Genomic DNA, 21892 nt, shown 5'->3' on the forward strand with positions numbered 1-21892 from the left:
CATTGTTTCTCAGAGTAACTTTTCTTTACATTTTATTTTTGTTGGATGAGCCCAGAAACAATGTGAGAGTGACATTGACTGGTACAAAAAAAAACCCAAAACAAACCATAAAAATAAAAAGTGGCACACCTCAAGGAAAGAATTGAGAAGTGGCTAAAAAGAAATAGAAATTACAGCCATCAGTGTCGGCTGTGCTAAAACAAAACTATTACAAGCATTCCATCAGAGAAGCTAATATTTGATTTTTCTTTACCTCTCAGACCTGAACAGCTGATGGAGGCACACCTATTCCTCTGTTAACTTCCTTGTATTGTTTTTGCTATCTAGAAACCTTATCTTCAGATCTTTTTAGTCTGAAGTATTTTAGTATACTACCCTTGTTTCTCTCACATTGCGTCTATCATTAATACAGACACAAATCTTCCAAGTGCTCTCACTCTTCAGGTCTTTCAAATGAAATTGAACACAGACTTTATTTAAAAGGTCATCTTTAAAATTATACACAATAAATCTAACACTGGTAGAAATCTATTTTAACAGCACTCCTCCCTCATCCCCACATTTCATCTCCACTGAATATTAAGCAGCACAAATCAAAGGATGGGGCTTGTTGACTGCTTCAGACTAGCGACATTCCCTTTCACAGCCGTGGCATTAAATCCTGATCTAGTGGCATTTCTATAATTAATGAGGCTAACCCAAAGACACAGACCACAAGCACTTCATCATCTCCTTCTGAACCCCAAATCGGAGCTATCATTTCCTCCCTAACATTAATTTCTCATTTATGCTCTGCCCCTGCATCTGTACAGCTACTGAGGAGGGAAATCATCTTTCTTCCCATCGTAAATCATGCAGATGTGCTTATCAAGTCCAAACAGAGACTCAGTATCGTTTAGGAGAATGAAAAGCTAAAAATAATTTTTAAATGTCAGAAGCACATAGATATTCCAAAGGTTTCTCAAGATATAAATTAATCAAACATATTTACGATAATGTAAAATTAAGAAATAAAAGGTCCCATATATCTTAGCAATTTCTAAAGACTGAATTTAATAGTCATTTAGTCATCCAACAACACTGACTGTCAAGTGATGGATCATTAGCATGACTTCAGTCAATGAGTCTACTGTGCTGCTGCCTTTGAAATTCTGAGGAGGCATCTACCCACAGCACTGTTTCTGGGCTGCTCTGTCCACGGAGGCCCCCTTACACCTTTCCCACACCACCACCTTGGCTTCTCTCTCTCTTCCCTGTCTGCACTTTTACCTTATTGGGGCTGTAAATCTTATGCTGCTGTGTGGTCACTGTTTTCTGTCCCAGAGCATACTCCGACCTTCACTTTCCTCAGTAGCCTGTCTTCCTTGCAGTCCACAAGCTGCCACCTTCCCAGTTTTCTTAGTCTTTTCCTTGACATTCACTACCTTGCAGGATAACCATTTTCCCCTCAAATCCATGAAAGCAAGTCACATTCTGTCCCCAAAGGCTACTCTGCTCAAAAAATCCATCCCTCTCAAAAACTCTGCCAGGGAAGTGACCAGTTTTTTGCCTTGCCTCCTTCCAGTTCAGATGCTGCCTCATACCTTGCCACAAGGAAGGCCTGTGGAGACCTTGGCCATAGCGTTGGTTGTGCCTCCTGCCCACCTGCTCACCCCTCTGGCCCTTCCTACTGGGGAGCAGCTCGATCCCTGCTGCCCATCATGGGATGGGTTGGGATGGGAAGGAGATAGCTCAGCAAGACCCCAAATCCCAAATCTATCACTTTTTCTGAAGCCACAGGAGACCTGCTGGGTTCACTGCATCCAAATATTTTCTTCCAGGACATGGGCATCACTCCTTAAAACAAGAAAACCAGGCTGCCAGGCCTCTCCCGTGTGCCCCTACCACCTTGCTGCCATGGAGACCCAGCAGCATCCGCCTCACAGAAGCCTGAGCAGGACCAGGCACTTTGCTCTTCCCATCTGCAAGGAAACAGGGAAGCTGGGAGGACCACTCTGACAGAGCTACTGCTCTATATCCCCCACTCCACTCTGAGATTACACACGTACTGCTGCAGCACGTAGAGGCTGAACTTCCTCTCATACACAAGATGGTGTCTGCTCCTCTCCAGCTGATCCCCCACTACATTCACCACAAGTGCCAGCAGCTCTCTGGCTCCCAGTCACCCTGCCGTGCTCATGGGCGGCAAGTGGGAGCTGTCACGGGGCAGGCTGGCAGCGTGGAAATGGAAGAGGAAGCGGAGATGCATCTCGCTCTCCCTTATAAGCATGGGCTTAAGCATCCAGATCCGGGGGAGGGGGCGGGGGGATGGATGTCATACAAAAGTCTAATGTGCCAATAGTTAAAAGCAGATATTTTTCTTTCACGTCCTCCAAAGGACAAGAAACAAACGTGTAAATATGGAGAGTAAAACTATCATCAAAAGAATTCTCTCATCCTTGGAGCACACATAGGATGAAAAAAAAAAAAAATTACATGGCTCCAGTTTATGCAAAAAGGATACCCAGAAGCAAATCAGCATTAGCACACAGTCTAGGACAACAACTGCTTTTTTTTTTTTTTTCTGTTGAGAGAATGGTTATTTACTGCTAAGATATTCTCATAAATGCTGACTTGTAAAATTGGCCTGAAAATTTACATGTGCAAGCACACCACTTTCTTCCCCAAGCTTGCAAGAACCATAGAGAAGTAGAAACAAAACACCCTAGTCATAGTCAAGCTTTCAATGAAAAAAATACACATGCCTGGGAGATGTAAACTTTTTTGTATAACACAGATGACTCTTTGTAAATATTTAGAGAACAGTAACATAGTTACCCTGAAGACCAATTCTAAGTAACAATATATTAGTTCAAGAACACACACAAAAAAAAAAAAAGTTGGAAAAGAGTTTCAGGAAGAACTAAAAATACACTCTGTGCACAAACCAGGACTCTGCATCTCCTCTGAGCTACTGAAGCCCAGACTCGCAGCCTGGCAGGGAAAGGACAACTCATCATAGGAGAGCTAGGGACAGCTGAGAGAGAGAGCAATCCTCTTTCTACCCCATCACAGAGAACCTCTGGTAACAAACCCACAGTTGTTAAGCTAGGCAGGATGAGCTCTGACTCTCCAGAACCCTATGAATATCAATATAAAAGAGAGAATTGCTGAGGCTTTATTTTCAGCAAATGCATTTTAAAATCAAAATCTAATCCCACCAGAAGTTTATGTCATTAATTGTTTCAAACATATGTGTCTTCTTGTTTCAGGTTGATTTTTTTTTTTTTTTCCAATCACTGCTGTTTGGTTACAGGAACCTAGTGCAGTAGAAACCATTCTTCTGCAACGATGGTTTACAGCAAGGCTCATCACGCAGCAGAGCTGGAAATGTGAGTTTCCTCTGCTGGTAAAGCCTCTAGCATTTATCTGTGACACTGAAGGGAAAAACCAAACAAAAACCCACCGAAGTTATGACTTCTCATGCAGAGGACCAGCAGACTGCTCTGCCCCACCAGGCCCTCCCCTGCTTTCCTTAGGGACCTTTCTCCTCTTGAGAGGTGAGACTGCTTATCCTTTCAGACTGCAAACTGGCCTCAAAAACAGGACACAAATAATACGTGGATCTGTTGTGGAGGCCTAACTGGCTCTGTGATCTTTCCATGCTGTTGTGCCAATGGAAAAGGTCCAGCAGAATTTGGGCATCAAAATTACAGCCCCATCTGAGCCATAGAATCAAAGCAAAATCCAATTCAAAGCCTGGCTTTTGGAGGAAAGTTGTAGAGAAGCCCAAGGCAATAACTCTCCAAAGGAAAAGAGAAAGCTCATTTTTGAAGGAGATCAGTAGTACTGGGGGACCTGCCCTGCGAGCAAAGACAAGGAAGGCACCTGCCAAAAAATCCACAAAATATCCAACAACCCCCTGCTGTGATGCGATGGTAATTTATCTGTCATGAAGGCCGTCAGCAAAAAGTTAAAAGATTTTGTGCACACTTAAACCCAATAGTGAGTTAAGATCAACAGAGCATTTGCCTCATCTGGCTGCAAAAGCCCTGTAGCCTGACTGAATAATTAATAAGCTTTGGGTACTCAGTATGGCAGCCAACTAGGAAGAGTTCTAGACTAAAATTAGCAATATCAGAAGCAAATTAAGGATAAAAATCAATAAATGTTATCGTTATTCTTCCTTTACCTGTTACACAATCTGATTTTCCTTTCCAAAACAGCAAGGATGGACTCACTTTAGGCAGTGAAAGCCTCTTTTACCCCCTCATGCAAGGAAGTGTTTTGCACTGAATCTGAGGTGCCAAAATGTAAAAAGCTTTCCCATTTTTAAGTGCTGTGCTGCACACTCCTCTACAAAAAAAAAAAGCCACAGGAGTTGATGCTTTCATAGGTGATAAACTCCTACCTCACAACGGTTTCAGCACTGGTACAAATCAATAGATGTCTGACTTACGGGCAATCACTGTCTGAACAAGTTTTTCATGTTTTTTTCCCCACCCTTCATCGAACAGCATTTGTCACTGGTGTATTGGCACCATCTTCCCCACCACAGGGTTCATGGATCCTATGGCTACAACCGCCACAGCCTGTGCTCGCCCCCGGGCCGGGGCCCACCGACAGCCTCCCCCCCTCCCCAATCCCGCTGGCGACTCGTCCCCAGGGGGCTAGGGGGGGGCTCCCCTGCCCCTGGCAACAGCCCCTGGCCAGCCACGGGGCTGTGTGGCTGCCTCGCCAGTGGGGAGGCTGTTCAGATGCTTTCAGTAGCGCTTTTAGAAACACAGTGTAGGACAAAAGCTGAAAGCAGGCTGTGTTGGAGGTGTTGCTTTCCTCTTCTGTGCTGAAAGGCAAAACTTCATATTTCTTGCAGGCAGTGGTGGGCCCTCATGTGCATGTATTGATACAGTCTTTATTTTCTGCAAAGTGGAAGTATCCTTTAAAGTCTACTTATGTTGGAATATTATATTTTAAGTTATGTTAAGTCTTTACAAATTCTGTAAGGAACGGCTCTTTATGCTTCTATAATTAAAAAATTTCTCATTTTCGGTATATATTTGGCACCACTAATACTAAATCCATTCATCTTCACAGGAAGTCATGGATCAGGTAATGCAATTTGTGGAACCCAGCCGTCAGTTTGTAAAAGACTCTATACGACTTGTTAAAAGATGCACCAAGCCTGACAGGAAAGGTAAGACACGCAATAAACCAGAACACAATCCTTATTTCATCTTATATCTTACCATGTATCTTTCCATGTGTCACTTCTGTTGTTTCATTTGTTGTGAAGGTTTCTCAGCTTCCAATGTGAGATCTTAACTTGAGCAATTGTCCAAATGTTATTTGGCTTATGGTTCTGGATATAATAAACCTGAATGCATTTATGGTATGTATGGAGGTGTGTGAGTGGAACTAAAACACATGAAACAGGCAAAGTAGTTAAAATTAGCCATTTTAAGACAGGCAAGTAATAATTTTTACGTGTTAGGCAAACTAATCTGAAAAAAACTTGGGTGCACTTTTCAAAGACGTATGCAGCAGTCAAAGTTTGACTGATCGTAGTTAACCTGAGGGAAATTCTAGAGAAAACTTTTTGTTACGTGACCTTGGAGGAAATGCATCATTTTTGGAGACTGGAAAGGAGCTTGGATTGCTTTTTGCAGTGCCCGTTCAGTACTTCGCAGCTGTCAGTGACTGCCTGATTGGGACAGGAAAAACTTCGTTGCTGAAAGTATAGAAGAGGTTTCTGAACTGTCTCAAAGACATTAGAGAGAAGCTATAACTACAACCAGGATCCAACTGGTTGTCCTTAACGGTAGTAGTTACGATGCTTTATTCACATGCGCAGGGTGAAGTTTACTGACGTCTTTTGAGATCAGTAAGGAACTTCATTCACTGACTGGCAGGGTTATGAGGGGCTGTTGACTTAGTCCACTTCATGGTTGCTGTCTTAACATAACTGAGACTATCACTTAAGTGCTTGACTTTTGAGGGAACTTAAGATGATGTCTTCCTGTGACAAACATTAATTCAGCTTTTTAATTTTTGATATTGTATTGGTGATTATTTTCAGGGCTTGTAGGGATATGAAGGAAAGCTAATGGAATAAATGTTCCATGAATTGTTATGGACTGTGGGTGTTTTTGATTCTGCTTATTATTTAAAAAAACTTAGATCTGCCATGCTTTGTGGAAAACCTCCTCTCTTAGTCTCATCTATTTTCTGAAAAAGTGGATTTGTTTCTCAATGTCAATGCAGTTTGCTTTTGAACTTCTTCCTGCGTTAACATTACCATTTTCTAAAGAGAGCTCTCTCCTATGGTCACTGTAGTGCACATCTCCTGTATGCCGTACATGAGGCTTCCTAGACTAAATTTTTTTTTTCATTTTGCAGAGTTCCAGAAGATTGCCATGGCAACAGCAATAGGCTTTGCGATAATGGGATTTATTGGTTTCTTTGTCAAATTGATCCATATCCCAATCAACAATATCATTGTGTAAGTAAATATGACCTTAATTTCATTAAATTCTACATTCATTTTTACCTGCTCAGTTTGAAACAGAGGATGTTAGTGAGCCCTGTGGGATCCATGTTGCTTTTGTATCTGTGCATTTCACGTGTTAGTGTAATATGGCAGGTATTGCTTGATTCAGAGGACATGATCGAGAAGTAGGTTATTAATTTAGCATGCCACAAAATATTAGGAGTGTACTTCAGGGATTTTTTGCATATTCTGCTTCAAAACTGAATGTCAAAGACTGATTTCCAGTTCTGCGGTGTGTGTTTGACCACAGAACACTTAAGTTATTTGCATCTTACATACTGTTTCCAGTTTATCATTGGTTATCCAAAGTAAATGCATGGGTGGTAAGGTAGAGAAGTGAGTGATTGTGCTGGAAGATGACAGGGCTCAGAACAAAGTTGGTCTCGTTTCATTTACGGAGTGCTAGATATGCTTGAAACTTTATGTGTAACTGCATTCTGTAAAATACCTATTGGAGTGGATGTTGCAGCTTGAAAAACTTGCCCATTAAGTTGACTGGCAGCCATGGTACTGTCCGATTAACACTACCAATTAAAACTCTTGATTCCCCAGAGCTGCTGCAATCCCTGTCCTAGCACTTGAACAGGTTAAATACTGTCCCATGACTGTGACATGTGGCTTGCTTATACCTCTAAGAGTGGTTCTCTAGGCAAGGAGAAATGTTTGAAAATGGGGGATAAGCTGTAACTGTAGTAATGTTTGTCTTAACAAGGCACTGGTGGGAGGATGAATTAGACTTCAGATGGGATCTTGATCACACTTGATTAGTTGAAACTGATTACTTTGTTCTTTCAACAGAGGCGGCTGAATATTCATCATGAAGAACAAGACGTTGTGACACTTACTGCAAAGACTTCACAGCTTTAACTTGTTTGCTATTAAACAAGCTCAGTTTGGGTTTTCAGACATTCTTGTAATCAGATTCCTTTTTATTCCTCTGTATGTGATCGTACTTGTCTACATGACAGGCTTTTTTTTTTTTTGGTAGTAGTAGAGTGGGTGTTTTGTTTTGTTTTGTTACTACTTTCAACTGTAATAGAATTGGGTAGGACGGAACCTTGGGAGGAGGTCTCTAGTCCAGCCTCCAAGGGTAACAACTGTACAGCCTCTCCAGAAGCTGTTCCAATGCTTAATTTACTGCTAGTAAATTAATTCACTGCTTAGTAAACAGCATTGTTCCAGCAAAAGTAGGCAGCAAGAAAACAGCATTACTGTCTCCTCCACAGTGGTGATTTAAAAGTCCATCAACTGTAATTCTTGTCATGAATATCCAGAATCACCGTCACTACCCCAAAATCCTTTCTGCGTTTGGAAGTCCTGTTAGGTTATTTTATGTAAATAACTGGAAAAACAACTCCATCAAATGAAGAACTTGCATTGCCTTGTCCTTATCCTGATGGCATAGTTAAGAAAGCCAAACTTAGTTAGTTATTAAGATGTACAGTTTGAGGTTAATTTAGTTGTCAGATAGTAAGCAGTCCTTCAGTGAATCAACAACTTGCTCCCACTGTTGAACAGGGTATACAACCGGTTTGGATACTGGTTCTGTAAGACAACTGCATATTGAATTATGAAGGGCTCTGAATTTGTTGACCTGGAAGCTTCCATTATTAAGTGACTGAATGTTTTAATTTTTAAAAATAAGCCTGCAAAAACTGGTAGATGCAATGCTCTTCCTCAGATAGAGATTAAGAAATTTATATTTCACTCCAAAAAGCTTGCAGAAGTTACAGTGCTACTTCTATTACAGACTTTAAAAGCACTGGGAAATCTGATACTGGTTTTACAGCAAAACTGAAGCTTCTTCAGCAGACAAACTTGCTTTGTAAGTAGAAAAGTTCAATTATTACTCTTCTTGAGAAATCTTCACCAACACCTACATATGCTACAAACTAGGACAGAAAAATGAGATTAACTGTTCTTAGTGCTATCACCTTTTAATATAGTTATGCTATGTGCAACTGTGTACTGTATTTCCTTCTGGCAAAAGGAGAAAAAATAGTTCAGTATTGGAATCAAATGCTTCTTAAAAATAGTCTGAACTAACCAGATAAGCAGTAGCAGTTTCTTTATATTCACTTCTGTTGTGATTGTATTGGGTGGTAGCTCATGTGTCTTCTGATTAAGTAGAGTGAGGTACTAGAATGAAGTACTCAGTTATTGCTACTAATCTTGATTTGATCTCAACCAACTTTTTATTTCAGATCTGTTTTCCATTCAGTACATAAAATCAATGCCTGCTTATATCTTTTGGAACAGCTTTACTGTCTGAATTCAGCAGAATTTTGCAGTAATTGGAGTTGAGTCAGATCAGAAAGGCAGCTGTAGCTGACCTTATCTTTTGATAGCCATTGTCCACAGCAAAGGCTTGTCTGTCTCAATGGTCACAATGCCAGAGCCATCATAGGTGTTGGAGGTACTGACGAGTGTCCCAAACTTCAGCAGCTGGTTACCTAGGAAAAATAAGTAAAGAGATTTAGTGGTACTCTTGAAACAAATGCAGTGATGTACATTTATTGTTGGAAGGACTGCTGCTCCCGCAAAGAGGAAAAAACCCAGCTGAGTAAATCTAACCCAGATAAACAATATCTAAAATAGCTATGCTAAATATTAATTAGAAGGCTTGTATGAGACTATACAATGACCTGTAGAGGGAATAATTTAATACATAATCCCCAATTAGCATTTTGAGTTTACAGCAGATTATTACAAAAGCAGATTGTCAAATGTTACCCAGAGTGAGTTTCACATCTGGAATCTTGTATTTTTTAGCATCAGCTTAAGTACCAGTGCTACATGAGGTATTGAAAGTAAAACGAAGCAGAGGATCTTGCTGTGGTTCCAAATGTGGGATTTGCTTTAGCTCAGCAACAAGCCTATAATCTCTTTAAATGTGAACAGTTCTGGAGCAAAGGCCAGCACTTAAAAGTGATGATATTTAACAACTTCTGAAATAAGTGACTTTTCTTCTATTGCATACCTAGTGAGGTAGGTGTCCATGTGCCTTAGAAACCAAATGCCATTACTTTAACAAACAGCTAATGTCATTTTTAGGAGAGTTTAACACACCTAACAGTGCAATTGTAATGACATTTTTGAAATATTCTTGGAAGTTTTAAACAACCATTCTGTATTGGTTTAGCTGACATGTTTTAAGGGTTAGAAAGACTTCTTACAAGCTGAGACTAAAGATACAAGCTGCCCTTAAACCAAAAAATGCAGTTTCTAACTTATTTTCCATTTTCTCCCTTTTGGAGATGGCATTGCTTCTGTTTTGCAAACATATAAACTTCCACAAAGGTGCTTTAAGACTAGTCAGTTCTGTGTTAGTCCTTACTCATATAAAGTTCCCGAGTAAGAACTCTTAAGACTATCCTTTGTTTTAGTCTGTAAAACCAGCCAACTGACAGCTCTTATTCACTGGTGCTAGGGAGTTAAAACATTTCCATGGAGGATACAAGGAGAGCTGCAGCTGGGGAGAACTGTTCAGGCAGATTTGCAAGTGTGCGGCCTGTCAGAATTTCCAAATAGTGCAATAATAGTGAAGGAGGAATCCTCTGGATTTTCTATCAAGCAGCCCACTGCAAATGGAGGTCTCCCTGTGATCAGGAGGTGTGCAAAACAACATATTAAATTCTTATTTTGTGATTTGCACAGGAAACAAATACTCAGATCATGGATGTGAACACGGGTTACAGTAAATGGCTATGGTAATATATTATTACAATGCATGTTACACTGTCCACCCATTGTTGAAAGCTGCACAGGAGGAATTGATCTTGCCAGGCTGTATGGCTTGAAAGTGAGAGACAAGAGTCTGCCAAAAGGCAGGACATACACTGTGGTTCAGTGTCTTTTCTGCCAAATCTGTACTTGCTGCTACTTGTTCCTGCTCCCACTCTTGTTAGCCTGCAATGAACTGAAGAGAAGGTTTTAGCTGCTACCTGGTTGAAGTAACAGCCGAGTTTCACTACTGCTTTAAACTGAAGAGTCCTGCCACTTGAATCTCTCAGGGGGTTGGAGCATAACTGCAATGCAGTACGGAAGTTCAGAAAAGAGGAAGAAAAATTACTGTACTAAATCAATTATGTACCTAAAAAAAGGGTGCTAGATTCTATCAGGATGATTTTAGACACAGAACGGTGCTAGGTAGGCTCCTAGACAGATGCCAGGAGGAAGGAGTTTTGTGTTTGCCTTTGGAAGAGACGGCAGAGGCTGATGGGGTTATGCCTTGCCAGACGCTGATGCACTGGACTGAGTTGCCAGAGAACCCAGATTTCACCCTTTGCAGGTAAACAGGTCATTTAATGAAGATGAGGTAAAACACAGGCAGAGTTCCCTTTGTAAAAATACTCCCAAAATACTGTGTTATGTGTTATGGTCAAGTTATGAATGTTTCCAGTCAGTTTTAAGCAGGAAAGAACCTTAAATTGTTTAAATTTTTTGTTGACACAAAAATGATCCATTTTTGGTTACTATATATTGAAGCTTGAAGGTGGAGGAAGAGCTTTGTGGATCGACTCTTCTGTATAAACCCACTCATTTAGTATCATTTATTGCTTCTTGTGAAGACTGTCAGAATAATTCTTAATGTTTCAGCTTTGCATATGAAAAAACGGCTCTGTAGAAGGCAAGAATTAACAACAACATGGCAGCTTAATGAAACATCTAAAGCAGTATTTCTTCATGCATAAAATTAAGTGAAAATCTTGCCTTTTTTTCTTTACATAAAAAGTTCTTGCCCACTAGATGGAGCCTTTTATCTTTACCAGATTTTCTGCTGCACAAGGATCACCCTTTGAAATGCTGAAGTGAAAAAACCAACAAAATCCCTATAAAACAGTACTGCTGATTCACGTGGCTCAAATGGACCAGTTCCAAGTACTTGGTTTCACAACCAGCCAACATTTCAACTAACGTAATTTAAAATGCATGCTATCCATTCAATAAGTGAACAGTAATAAATGTGAAAAACTAGGTTTAAGACAGTAAAGCAAGTAAGAGGATGTATATACCTACTGCTTCTAGGAAAACATCTGCTGTGTCATGCATTATGATGTGAAGTTTACAAGGTCAAAGAAGTGGGAAGTTTTATCAATTCACACCTGATCCATTCCCTTTTTTAAATGGCTCTCATTCTTGTTAAGCCCTAACAAGAGCTTATGTCTTGGGAAAAAACACTATTACAAAAAAAATCCCCATTCTTGCTGTTGAAATTTCTTTTATGAAGTGCATTCCTTTTTATTTTCTAATATTTAGCATGTATAGTTTCGATGGATACCAAAAATTATTTTAATAAAGGATTTCACATTGTGATTTTTTTTTAAAATTAAATTACAAAAACCCTAGGATTTCTAGAACGCTCTAATTAAATTTTATTTTGAATCACTGAAATTTTTCTTTTAGACAAATCTTTTGTTTTTAATGAGAACCTTCAAGAGCTGATTTATCTGGTTGGATAAAACCAGAAGTGATTCATTGAAAACAACCCCCCTCTTCCAGCAGTGCTAGACATTTTTTATCCCTGAAGTTTTTCTTAGTGCTTTGGTTCCAGTCAAACTGTGTTTACTGATAATAGGCTGTTGATGAGAAAACTACCCAGCTCCTCCAATGTAGCTATTTCATTATTCCCCATCTATAAAGTCATCCTGTCTCGGGGGCCCTGAGCCTAGGTGGCCATGCCTTCAAGAAAACCCATGGGGGCCATGAGTGATTACATGAGAAGGTTGCAAAGTAGTAGATCTATGGTGTGGTTCTGAAGTCTGACAACTGTGGACTTCAAATGCTATTCTTGCCTTTTTTTGGGGGGAAAAAAAACCCAAACCCAACAAAATAACTAACAAATCTATTATGAGACAGGTTTTTATGGTGTGCCCAGTGTTCTGATCAGTAATGAAAGATTCTCATTTCTGTCTGATAGATTGCAACATATCACTAACTCAGACATAAACATGGTCATGGGCAGGGCTTATTTTGATGTGGTAGTGGAATTTTCTCCTAGTTTTTATTTTGTTTAGCGGGTGGTTGAATCTGTCAGGGTTTGAGAGTGTTGGAAATAATTTAGAGAAGATATCTGAGGGCTCATAGGTGAGCTTCCCAAAGGAGCATATTCACAGAGATCATTATTTCTTAGACATCTCTTTTGCTGAACAAATTATATGATAAAGGAGGTCTCATTAATGCCAAGACTGCCCATTTCCACTATTTTATTGCTTTTATTGCTCATCTTTTGATACTTTTTTTTTTTTTAAACACACAATTGTAAGGATGCCATGTGGAAAATTTTAATCTCAGATGTAAGCTTTTGAAAATTGATGAATCTTATGGCTGCCAGAACACTTGGAAATGCTAACAAAATGCACCCTTGTAAGTAATCAAGCTATATAAAAACCCAAACAAACCCCCCCAAATCTGAAAATGTATTTTAAAAATTGTTATCATATTTATGCCTCTACTGTGGTTGAGAGTTTTATTTTTTAGTTAATGGTACAGAAAATGAGACCTAAGCTTTGCTTGCAATGTGTTCACTGTCGTGCTGCAGGCTTTCAGCCTGGAAACGGAGAAATAGGGTGGAGTAATTGTAACTAGATTGGGTCTCATCATGTTAGGTGCTGCAAAAACATTAACTCTCAATATCAGGTTATTCCTCTTAATAATGGTATTCATGATCTAGTAGACTTACAAACATTATTTCTATGACTTCATTGTACTATTTAGGATACTTAAAGTTCAGTCCAGCAGAAGAGCTTATATCAAGGTCTCATGCACATCTTGTAAACTGCACTTAAGCAGGACTTGAGGGAGGCATATACAGAGAAAAAGCTGCTTCTTAAACATATCATATATGGCAAAAGCAAATTATATCATTAATTTGAAAGGCTTAATTGAACAAGCAGGCCCTCTGGTTATTCCTACATCTGTCCCAAAGCCACAGCGAAATCTGGACAGCTGAGAGAGAGGCTTTTAACCACAGTAACTAATGGTCATGCTGGAAGAGGAGTTCATGAGGTGCAAGTCCTTCCTTAGCAAGGCGCAGATTTAGCGAAGGAAGTGATTTTGGTGCAAGAATGGCTCAACACTCACGCCTCATGTCTGTTATCCAAAGACATGGAGGCAAATGGAAACATTTTGGAAAGCCCATGAATGCAGCGGTGTAGCACAAATGTCCCCACCTCATGGGATTGCACCAGCAAGTCAGGGTCTTACTAGTATTACCAGCAATGACTGAGAACAAAACACCGTCACGATAAGCATGTCCTACATAGATACTGTGATATCTATACTATGATTCCTTTTCTCAGCTGTGTGTCTCAATTACTTCCTGAAATAGGTAAAGTTACACCTTGCTGGTTTCCACCACTGAAAATAGAAATAGCTACCGGAATACAAGCTACATATTGCCACTGCTGGCATGGATGTTTGGAATATCAAAATAATTAATTATTAATTAAAAGCCTTATTATAGTGAATGTAATCCTCTTCCCCCTAGGCAAATGCTGCATCAAAATGATAGAAAATTAAGATCAATAAGCTGAAACACAAGTTAAAGTGAAATATTGAATTACCATTTGGTATCCTATTACGGTTTATCTGTAAAGGATTTCCCTGAAGTTCTGTGTTAGGAGCAAAATCTGCATTTAAATGGAGATGTATTAGTAACGCATGAGCTAGTACTTTGCAGGTCACCCTGTGTCTGCAGAACAGCAGCATTAATTCTGCTATTTAAAAATAAAAACCAAATGGTTTATAGACTGATTTTCCTTTCCTTCTTCCTAGTTTTACACTTGTGGTTAGACTGACTTCACTGGAGTTAATCTTGATTTACACTGATGGATACAAAGGAAAAATTGGGTCCTTGATCTCTGTGCAGTGGGAACTGCAAAACTGGAAGTCGCAAATAACAGTAATTTACAATAAAACACGCACTATTTTCAATACCGACACAACACAGAAGTACCATAAAGGCTTGCCGAGCCTGCTGGGAGGGGACAGGCTAGCCTATCATGGCACAGATCCCCTCAGGGCCGAAAGAAGTTTTGAATAAGCAGAGACTGCACTGAGCAATTTTTATTGTAAACTATTGTAACTTTTAATATCTGTTTTTGTAGCACAGAACAATGGTTTTGTAATCTCAACAGATTCGTATGAGCGGGCTCACAAAAGCATTGAGAGGATACGGGGTGAAGGGGGCCCAGCAGGCAGGACCAAGTTGTTATTCCACTGGATCAGATGCTGGCAAAGACTCTGGGCAGGGGCTCTGCAGCACAGGCTGCCTGGCCTCACATCGGTGGGAACGCAGGAGGTGACAACAAAAGCACTGGCTGGCAAGGCTTAATGATTTCGTTTAAAAAGAGAGAAAAATACGTTAACAGAACTGTGTGTTCTACCCTGGCTAGAAACCACCCATGTTGGGTGAGCCTTCAGAAATGCAAATGGCTGTCAGAAGTTTACACATTTATTTCCAGTACACATATTTTTTCTACATATTTTTTCCAGCTTTGTAATCATGGTAGTACTGTAAGAATAGCTTGAACTCCTCCTGTCATATCACCTGCTTGGTGGCAATTTAAAATGATAAGCTGATAAAAATGATGCCAAGAAGTTGTGCACTTCCTACACTAATGTCTCTGCTGCTACTGCTCCTTCACCAAAACCAACAAGAAACATTAACTGCAGGAAGTTTCTACGGCTATTAGCAGCATTTTAGTACTACTAACAAGATATGCTCCAGTGTCTGTTCAAAATCACTTTAGCCTCTTAATTAAAGTGACCTGGAAAGTCTGACACGGAAACTGTATATACTATTTTCAGTAGTGCCTCTCCCATCTAGGTATGATAAAGCTGTACTAATACTACAATAGTAGAAGTGATTTACCAAAAATATAAGTATAAAAAAAGAAAGTCAGTGAACTAGCTGGTCTGGAAGATTTTTTCACTAAGCTAAAGGCAAAGCCAGGCCATGAAGCAATTTAGAGAATTTAGTTTAGCCAGTAAAAAGCAGCTTGTTTACTTCATTTTTTATGCTTTCCAGTAAGTTTGTATAATGTTTATCAAACTACTTACAACTCTGAGGGGCTGTACAAGTGACAGGTACGATTAATAATAGTGGTAGGGCACTGAAGAAACAGCTGCAGAAATACAATACAGCTTCAGTTTGACAGTCACTACTGTAGAGATCTTGCATATAATCTAGACAAAATAACTTGTTGCTATTTTGGTCTATCTCTGCTTTGTGTTGTGAGATAAAGAACGTTATTCTCATGGGAAAAAGGGGCAAGAGTAATACTGAGCTGCATCAGCTAATGAATTGTCTTAGTTATAAACATCCATAAGACACCTCAGAGTGCACATCATCCTATTACGCTGCCATGCTTTAGAGACATCAACTAGTCACACAAAGCTGAGAATGTCAATCTGTTACAACACAGAAACCCAAGATTAGCTAAAAACAATGGCGTTCTGTCTTGGCATGTAGGTCTGAAGCTCTGGTTTGACATGATGGCAAATAACCTAAAAGTACTTGCTATTTTGAAAGCTGCTACACCGCCAAGTTGATATGATTCATCTAATGGTGAAAACCACTGAATTTGTTAAAGGAAGATAGCCGAATGATCCTAGCAAATGACCACACGCAGGGCTGCAGAAAGGAGTGAAATTCCCCCTACATTCCTCATGATTGGGTCGTTGGAGACAGGGAAGAGAGATGGGAGAAGATGGAGGAGAGGCAATCTTTTTCTGACACAAACCTCAGGGCTAGTAGACTATTTCCATGTGCTCAGGCTTTGAACAGCTTGGCACCAGAAAGCTTTTCAACGCAACCAGATCCAGGACTGACCCTTGATCAACATCTTGCCTCTAGCTACAGTCATTTTCCCACACTTCATATGAAGATGAAAAAAACCACCCTCCCACAGAAACCTATCTATCCTTCAATGAGTTTTTGAGTGCGATATTAGTTAACCAGAACACATAGTTAATTATTTTTCTCTTCTGTTCTTTGGAATCCTGATAAATCCTGTCACATTTAGATTCATAAACTCACAAGAAGCGGCAGTAAGAGAGGATTTTAAAACACATGCATAATATAAGTCTTACAGCTTCTGTGTGGTACCATTGTTCCCATTGTTTGCAAAAATGTGCAGATACAATGATTATTCTTGTAACGTCCAAACTGGGCCTGTAGCTGAAAATATGGGTATATGGATATTTGTTCATTTGGGTTAAAGGATTTTGTTCATCTGCTCCACGGAGAAGAAGAGCAGCACTGCCATAAACACTGCACAACGGTCTCAGCCAACCTCTTCTACTGCCTACCAGTGCGTAGGAAGAGTCCCCAGTGTCAAGTCTGCCATCAAATTTAGCGCTGCTCTGCTTTCCTTTCTCTGTGGTGGGGATGTGATTTTCCTAAGGGAGTTGATCTAAAGCCAGTCCCTAGCCAGCCCTGGAAAACAACTTTAAGCAGGCTAGATTCTTCTCATCACTGCTGCCAGCACTAGCTCAGTTCCATATCCAGAGTCCTCTTCTGCTGCACAAGTTGCTCTGTCACTGGGCTACAGTGCCAAAATTAAATTAAATATAATTTGACAAAGCTCCGTAAAGGCTCAGTCCTTAACTCCAGCTTTTGCCGTGTTTTGTAGGGGTGGGAAGCAGAGCAGCCGGACAGGAGCGCCCTGGACGCAGTGTTTGTGGCAGAACAAAGGTGGCTGTACACAACGTGCAATGTTAGGATAGTGAAGATCTAAGCAGATCTTCTGAACTCTGGGAGGGTTTCAACATATTGCAGATTTAAAACCTTCCCCCCCAAGTCCAGCCCCCACCAGATCTGACCCAGACCATGGCTGCTCCGTTCCGACTCGTAGGTGGCCCCCAGGAGCCACACATGTGCCGCAGACTCCCTCCACCACCAGCTGCAGAGCTTGCTCCCCCCAGACCTCATGGCAATGGAGCTGCCAGACCAGACAGGCCATTAAACTGTGCCAGAACAGTGGATCTGGTGCTCGCAGAGCTCCTCCGACCACAAGGAAACAAACAGTTGCCTCCACCGCTGAGCACTGGTCAGGGTGCAAAGCAAGCTGATCCCTTCCGTGTGCCCTGCCACACCGAACCCCAGCACAGCTGCAGAGGGCAAGGGCATCACCAGGCTGGAATCCAAGCAGCAGCCTCTCTTAGCTATTAGCACTTTATTACAAATAAGTGACTTTGATCAAATTAAATCCCTGGCAAATAATTTTACCATGCAAGCTTTAATAGCGAACGGCACCATTTCCTAAGAGTTTTATGGAAATAGGATATTACATTTACATGGAAAATGAAAAGAACAAACTAGAATATTCATCCTTATGCACAAAAGGCATCATCAATAAAGCAGCTGTGCTTTTGTCTAAAACGTTTCTCTGGAAGTGGGTAATTATTATTTAAAAAACCCACACTGATCTGCTCCTGACAGCTCACAAGGTACATGTTCATCTACTTGCTCTCCCTGACAGCTGATCTATTCTGAGCACAGGTGACTAACTAATAAAATCTATTATACTTCTAATAGAAAAGTAATTCCATTTATCTTCACCCTTCCTCGCAGCACTGCTTCCTTTCACTGTGTTGGGGTGGGATGCTGTAAGAAATTTCTAAAATGTGGTTATTTTCACCCCTACAATTGCTATGCATTACTTATAATTTTAGATTGCTTTGCTTTCTTCAGGAAAAACAATTAGACACAGATAATATCACCCTGAGGATGAAGCAAAAGCAATTATTTCTGTTACAAAATGTCCCCCTAGATCTGCATGTGAACAACTAAGCTTTTTGATTTTTAATTTTATTACTTTGTCTTTCTGTTAACAAATAATTAATATGATTACTAGCACCCTATGTACCTCTAATGTCTATACTATTTCAATTATAAAGCTATTACTGATACTTACTAATTCTATTCCATTTATCTTCAAACTTGCATGGTAAACTTACAACATTTGTTGACACTCATGGAGCTACAGCTCCTCCAAACTCGCTTACAGGAATCAAGCAAAGTTTATCTGCTGCCACCCATGAGACAGAACATGAAATTCAACAGGAGGCTGCAAACAACACTGGTTTTAGTTCAGAGTCACTCCACTGGATTAGATGTCTCCCCATGTACTCCAACAAATAAAGGATTTTTTTGAAATAGCATTGCCCACTGTGTCTTTGCAATCTTCCTTCTTTCTAATTTTTTTTTTTTTTTTTTTTTTTTTTTTTTTTTTTTTTAATTTCCAACAAAAATATAACTGATGACATGGCAAAATCTGTTTTAGCCAGTAATACTGTTTGTTCCACTTCATCCAACATGAGAGCACTTTGCTTCAGAAAGAACATGGGAGTGATATCTGCCTCATACATAAATCAGTAAGTCAGTGAATATGGCTCATTTAAAGTTTTTTTCTGTTTGCTTTTACAGTCTTTTTTTTTTGGATGCAAGATTCAGATTGGTTGTCGATGCTGCTGAATACAAACAGCTTCTATATAGTGTTTGTCCCCAAAATTAAAAAAGGGAGATTCATCATTAAAGACAAGTCCTATCTCATCGACTGTCAAAAGGCCTTATTCGAGTAGAAAACTAGCTACTGAGGATTCTTCAGTTACTGATACACTCTGGAAAAGTCCGATTGATTTCAAGTAATGATTTCCAATATGAACAATGCTCTTTGTGTTGGTGTGCTTCCTCCTCCTGACCTTTGAAAAGCCTTCCCTCCACACATACACACTTTTTGCAAACTGGCTAGCGATTCATCCTCTACATTCAGAAAGATGTCATGCACTTCCAGGCCCTGTGATTGTTAAGGATGAAATGGTTTGGGGGATATTTTCCCCTACTGCTTCTCCTCTAGTGAATACTGCCTTAGCAGGGCTATACCATGCTTTCTCTGCGGAATTAAAGGCTTCTGCATTAATCATGCAGCGCCATGTCAGGTACTGCCCAGGCCAGGTGATGTAAGCTCTTGACCCTCAAATGCAGGGGCCGAATGCACTGCTAAATTAATGTAGTGCTACACGGTGCAGTCAAAGACATTAAAGTTTTAAGAGTGCAATTGATTATATGTAGTTCAACTTTCAAACACATTGGTCAAGATGGATTGCAACAGTCATGCTGTGGCACAGTGATGCATGTCAGCAGGCTCTCAGTTTTACAGTATGGAATGCTTGACATTGGCTTTTAACCTACCAATAAACCACCCCTAACACACTGCAAGAAGTAGGAAGAAAAAGGAATTACAAATCCAGAAGTCATATGTAAAATGAAAGCCTAAGCCAAGTACATTACAGCTTGTCTACTTCTGCCAACACCAACTAATTTCTAGCACTTAGAGTTGAAGGACCATGATGGCTGCAATTACCAAGTAAGGAAAACCATCCTCAAACAGCACCTTTTTTTAGGCTGTAGGGAGCTTCCATAAAGTAAATCCTATTTATAGCCTGGGATGTTCCTTATCTCACCTGAAATTACTGTCATCTTCAAACACTTGTCATACCTCACTAATTGTCAGTGTCTGAAGTTGTAGGAGAAACATTCCTATCAACAGCTAAGGAAGCCACCTTTCTGAATTGTATTTTGAACTCAAACTTATTAAATATGATTGGAACTTATTTGACATTGCTTTGCCCATCCTGGCCATTTGGCATACCCAATATTGTCTATTCTTCCTGGTTTGTAGTCACTTCACAAAACGTATGATACCTAGCAGAATTTCACAGACATTAACTATCTGACCTACTGTTTAAGATCATGAGATGTGAAATACTTTTTTATGTTGCAAACAGGGAAAATTTTACTGAAAGTAAAATTATCTCAGAGGAAAAGCAAACTTTGCTAAAAATTACTATTAAAACATTTCTGTTAGTTCTAGAAACAATGATAGCAGCTAAAACTCCTATCTTTCTTAAAAGTATCTGAAGGATAAAAAATAGCACTGTAAAAGGTTTCTGATTAACCTGCCATCTACAGCAGACTAATACAACTTTTTGGAGGTGTGATGTAAGTTTTAGAAAAGGAAACAAGTACAGTTAAAAAAGATACAAGTGTGAGTATCTCTTCATATTTCCTATGCTGCTTCTAAACTTATTTTAACTAGGTATATTTGCTTAAAACTGCTGAAAATCCCAACAACATGAGTTTCTACTTTCAATAAGGCAGATCAATAATAAAACGCACAGTATTTTCAAATTTTAAATATTCCTTTAACTACTGCTATGGGGTTTCCTACCAGCAGTTTCAAGAAATCTGCTGCATAGTGCATTAAAAGATGGATGTACCTATGACTAATGCTCATAGGAAAAAAATTAATATATCTATGATGCTTTCATTTGAATTATTCTATGCTCTACTATGTTCTACAACATCCAAGTGAAAAAAAAATAAATCTGTGATTTCTATGTGCTTACAAAACAAGCAGAAGTACCCGAGAATATATTGACACATCTAAGGATTAGTCCTGGGATATTCCGACCAGAGTAGACACTTCTCATAATTAACCAAATGCAGAAGTCTCAAAGCAAGCAAAAGCTACAACTCTATTTCACCTCTTGGAGGAATGTGGAAATAGGCTCATATTCCTCCTACTATGCTAATTTTAGGAGTCTCTTGCTACGTATCACTACAAGACATCCAGTGATATGGAAGAGGCCAGTGTATCTCTGAGGTAATGCTCACAACCTAGAGATTTCTCATGCAAGCTTTGGACCCAACACTAAGCTTGGTGATCACTGAACCATTATATCTATTTTATAATTTAAGGCATAGTCACCTATTAAAAGGTGTGTCTGTTATGGAATAGCAGCACTGCTCTTCTAGAAACTGGCGGTCTTGTTTTAAGACCAGCAGAATAATATCATGTGCATGCCCACTACAATGCAGACTTCATGAGACCAAGGGGAAGTACTTTGCAGTGATCCTCAAAATTAGCCAGGAAGAAGGTCTGATAAGAGCTTAAACCTTACTGGAAAGTGGGTTTAGAAGACACCAAGTAAAACATGCACACTTCCAGGAAGAGCTGAAGAACTTTGCAAGGTCTTTACAGAACTGATATAGATGAGCCCTGCAGCAATGAGGTCAGTACATGGCAAGACGTTTGTCATGTCATGTGCAAGAGTGAAACCTGGATGACACAGATTTTGAAGTACAGGGCTCATTTACAGGTACATAAGCAGAAAAGAGAGCAATAAAGTGTCAAGCCTAAAAGCCATGAGCCAAAATGTAGTTATATGACTTCCAACATCATTGTCAGCCAGGCGGATAAATCTCTGCATGCTGCTTTGAAAGGGTACCCATAAATAGTCATAGGATTCTCTGGCAAAGCTCAGGACCTTTAAGGAAGGCCAGAATACTGAAGAAGC

The 21892-nt window shown here is 39.8% G+C and overlaps 2 protein-coding genes across 2 annotated transcripts in view; one reads left to right on the plus strand and one right to left on the minus strand.

Moving 5' to 3' along the window:
- The first annotated feature begins 4854 nt into the window (after positions 1–4854).
- Positions 4855–8161, plus strand: SEC61G (Sec61 translocon gamma subunit). Its single transcript, XM_026843956.1, has 4 exons — positions 4855–4978; positions 5074–5173; positions 6376–6478; positions 7325–8161. The coding sequence occupies exons 2-4, from the start codon at positions 5080–5082 to the stop codon at positions 7332–7334; spliced, it is 207 nt and encodes a 68-aa protein (XP_026699757.1). The 5' UTR covers positions 4855–4978; positions 5074–5079; the 3' UTR covers positions 7335–8161.
- TPK1 (thiamin pyrophosphokinase 1) overlaps positions 7511–21892 on the minus strand; it is a 258586-nt gene continuing 244204 nt past the window's right edge. Inside the window, exon 8 of the mRNA XM_026843811.1 lies at positions 7511–8979. Coding sequence (XP_026699612.1) covers positions 8861–8979 — 119 coding nt within the window. The 3' untranslated portion in view covers positions 7511–8860. The remainder of the gene's footprint in view (positions 8980–21892) is intronic.

The sequence above is a fragment of the Athene cunicularia genome, assembly GCF_003259725.1.
Source record: "Athene cunicularia isolate RWA chromosome 2 unlocalized genomic scaffold, athCun1 chr2_part2, whole genome shotgun sequence".
NCBI classification, from domain to species: Eukaryota; Metazoa; Chordata; class Aves; order Strigiformes; family Strigidae; genus Athene; species Athene cunicularia.

Excerpts from the sequence above, each read along its gene's own strand:
- SEC61G (XM_026843956.1), top strand. The coding sequence starts at position 5,080 with ATGGATCAGGTAATGCAATTTGTGGAACCCAGCCGTCAGTTTGTAAAA. Across the intron at positions 5,174-6,375 it reads CACCAAGCCTGACAGGAAAG|AGTTCCAGAAGATTGCCATG; the intron begins GTAAGACACGCA and ends TTCATTTTGCAG.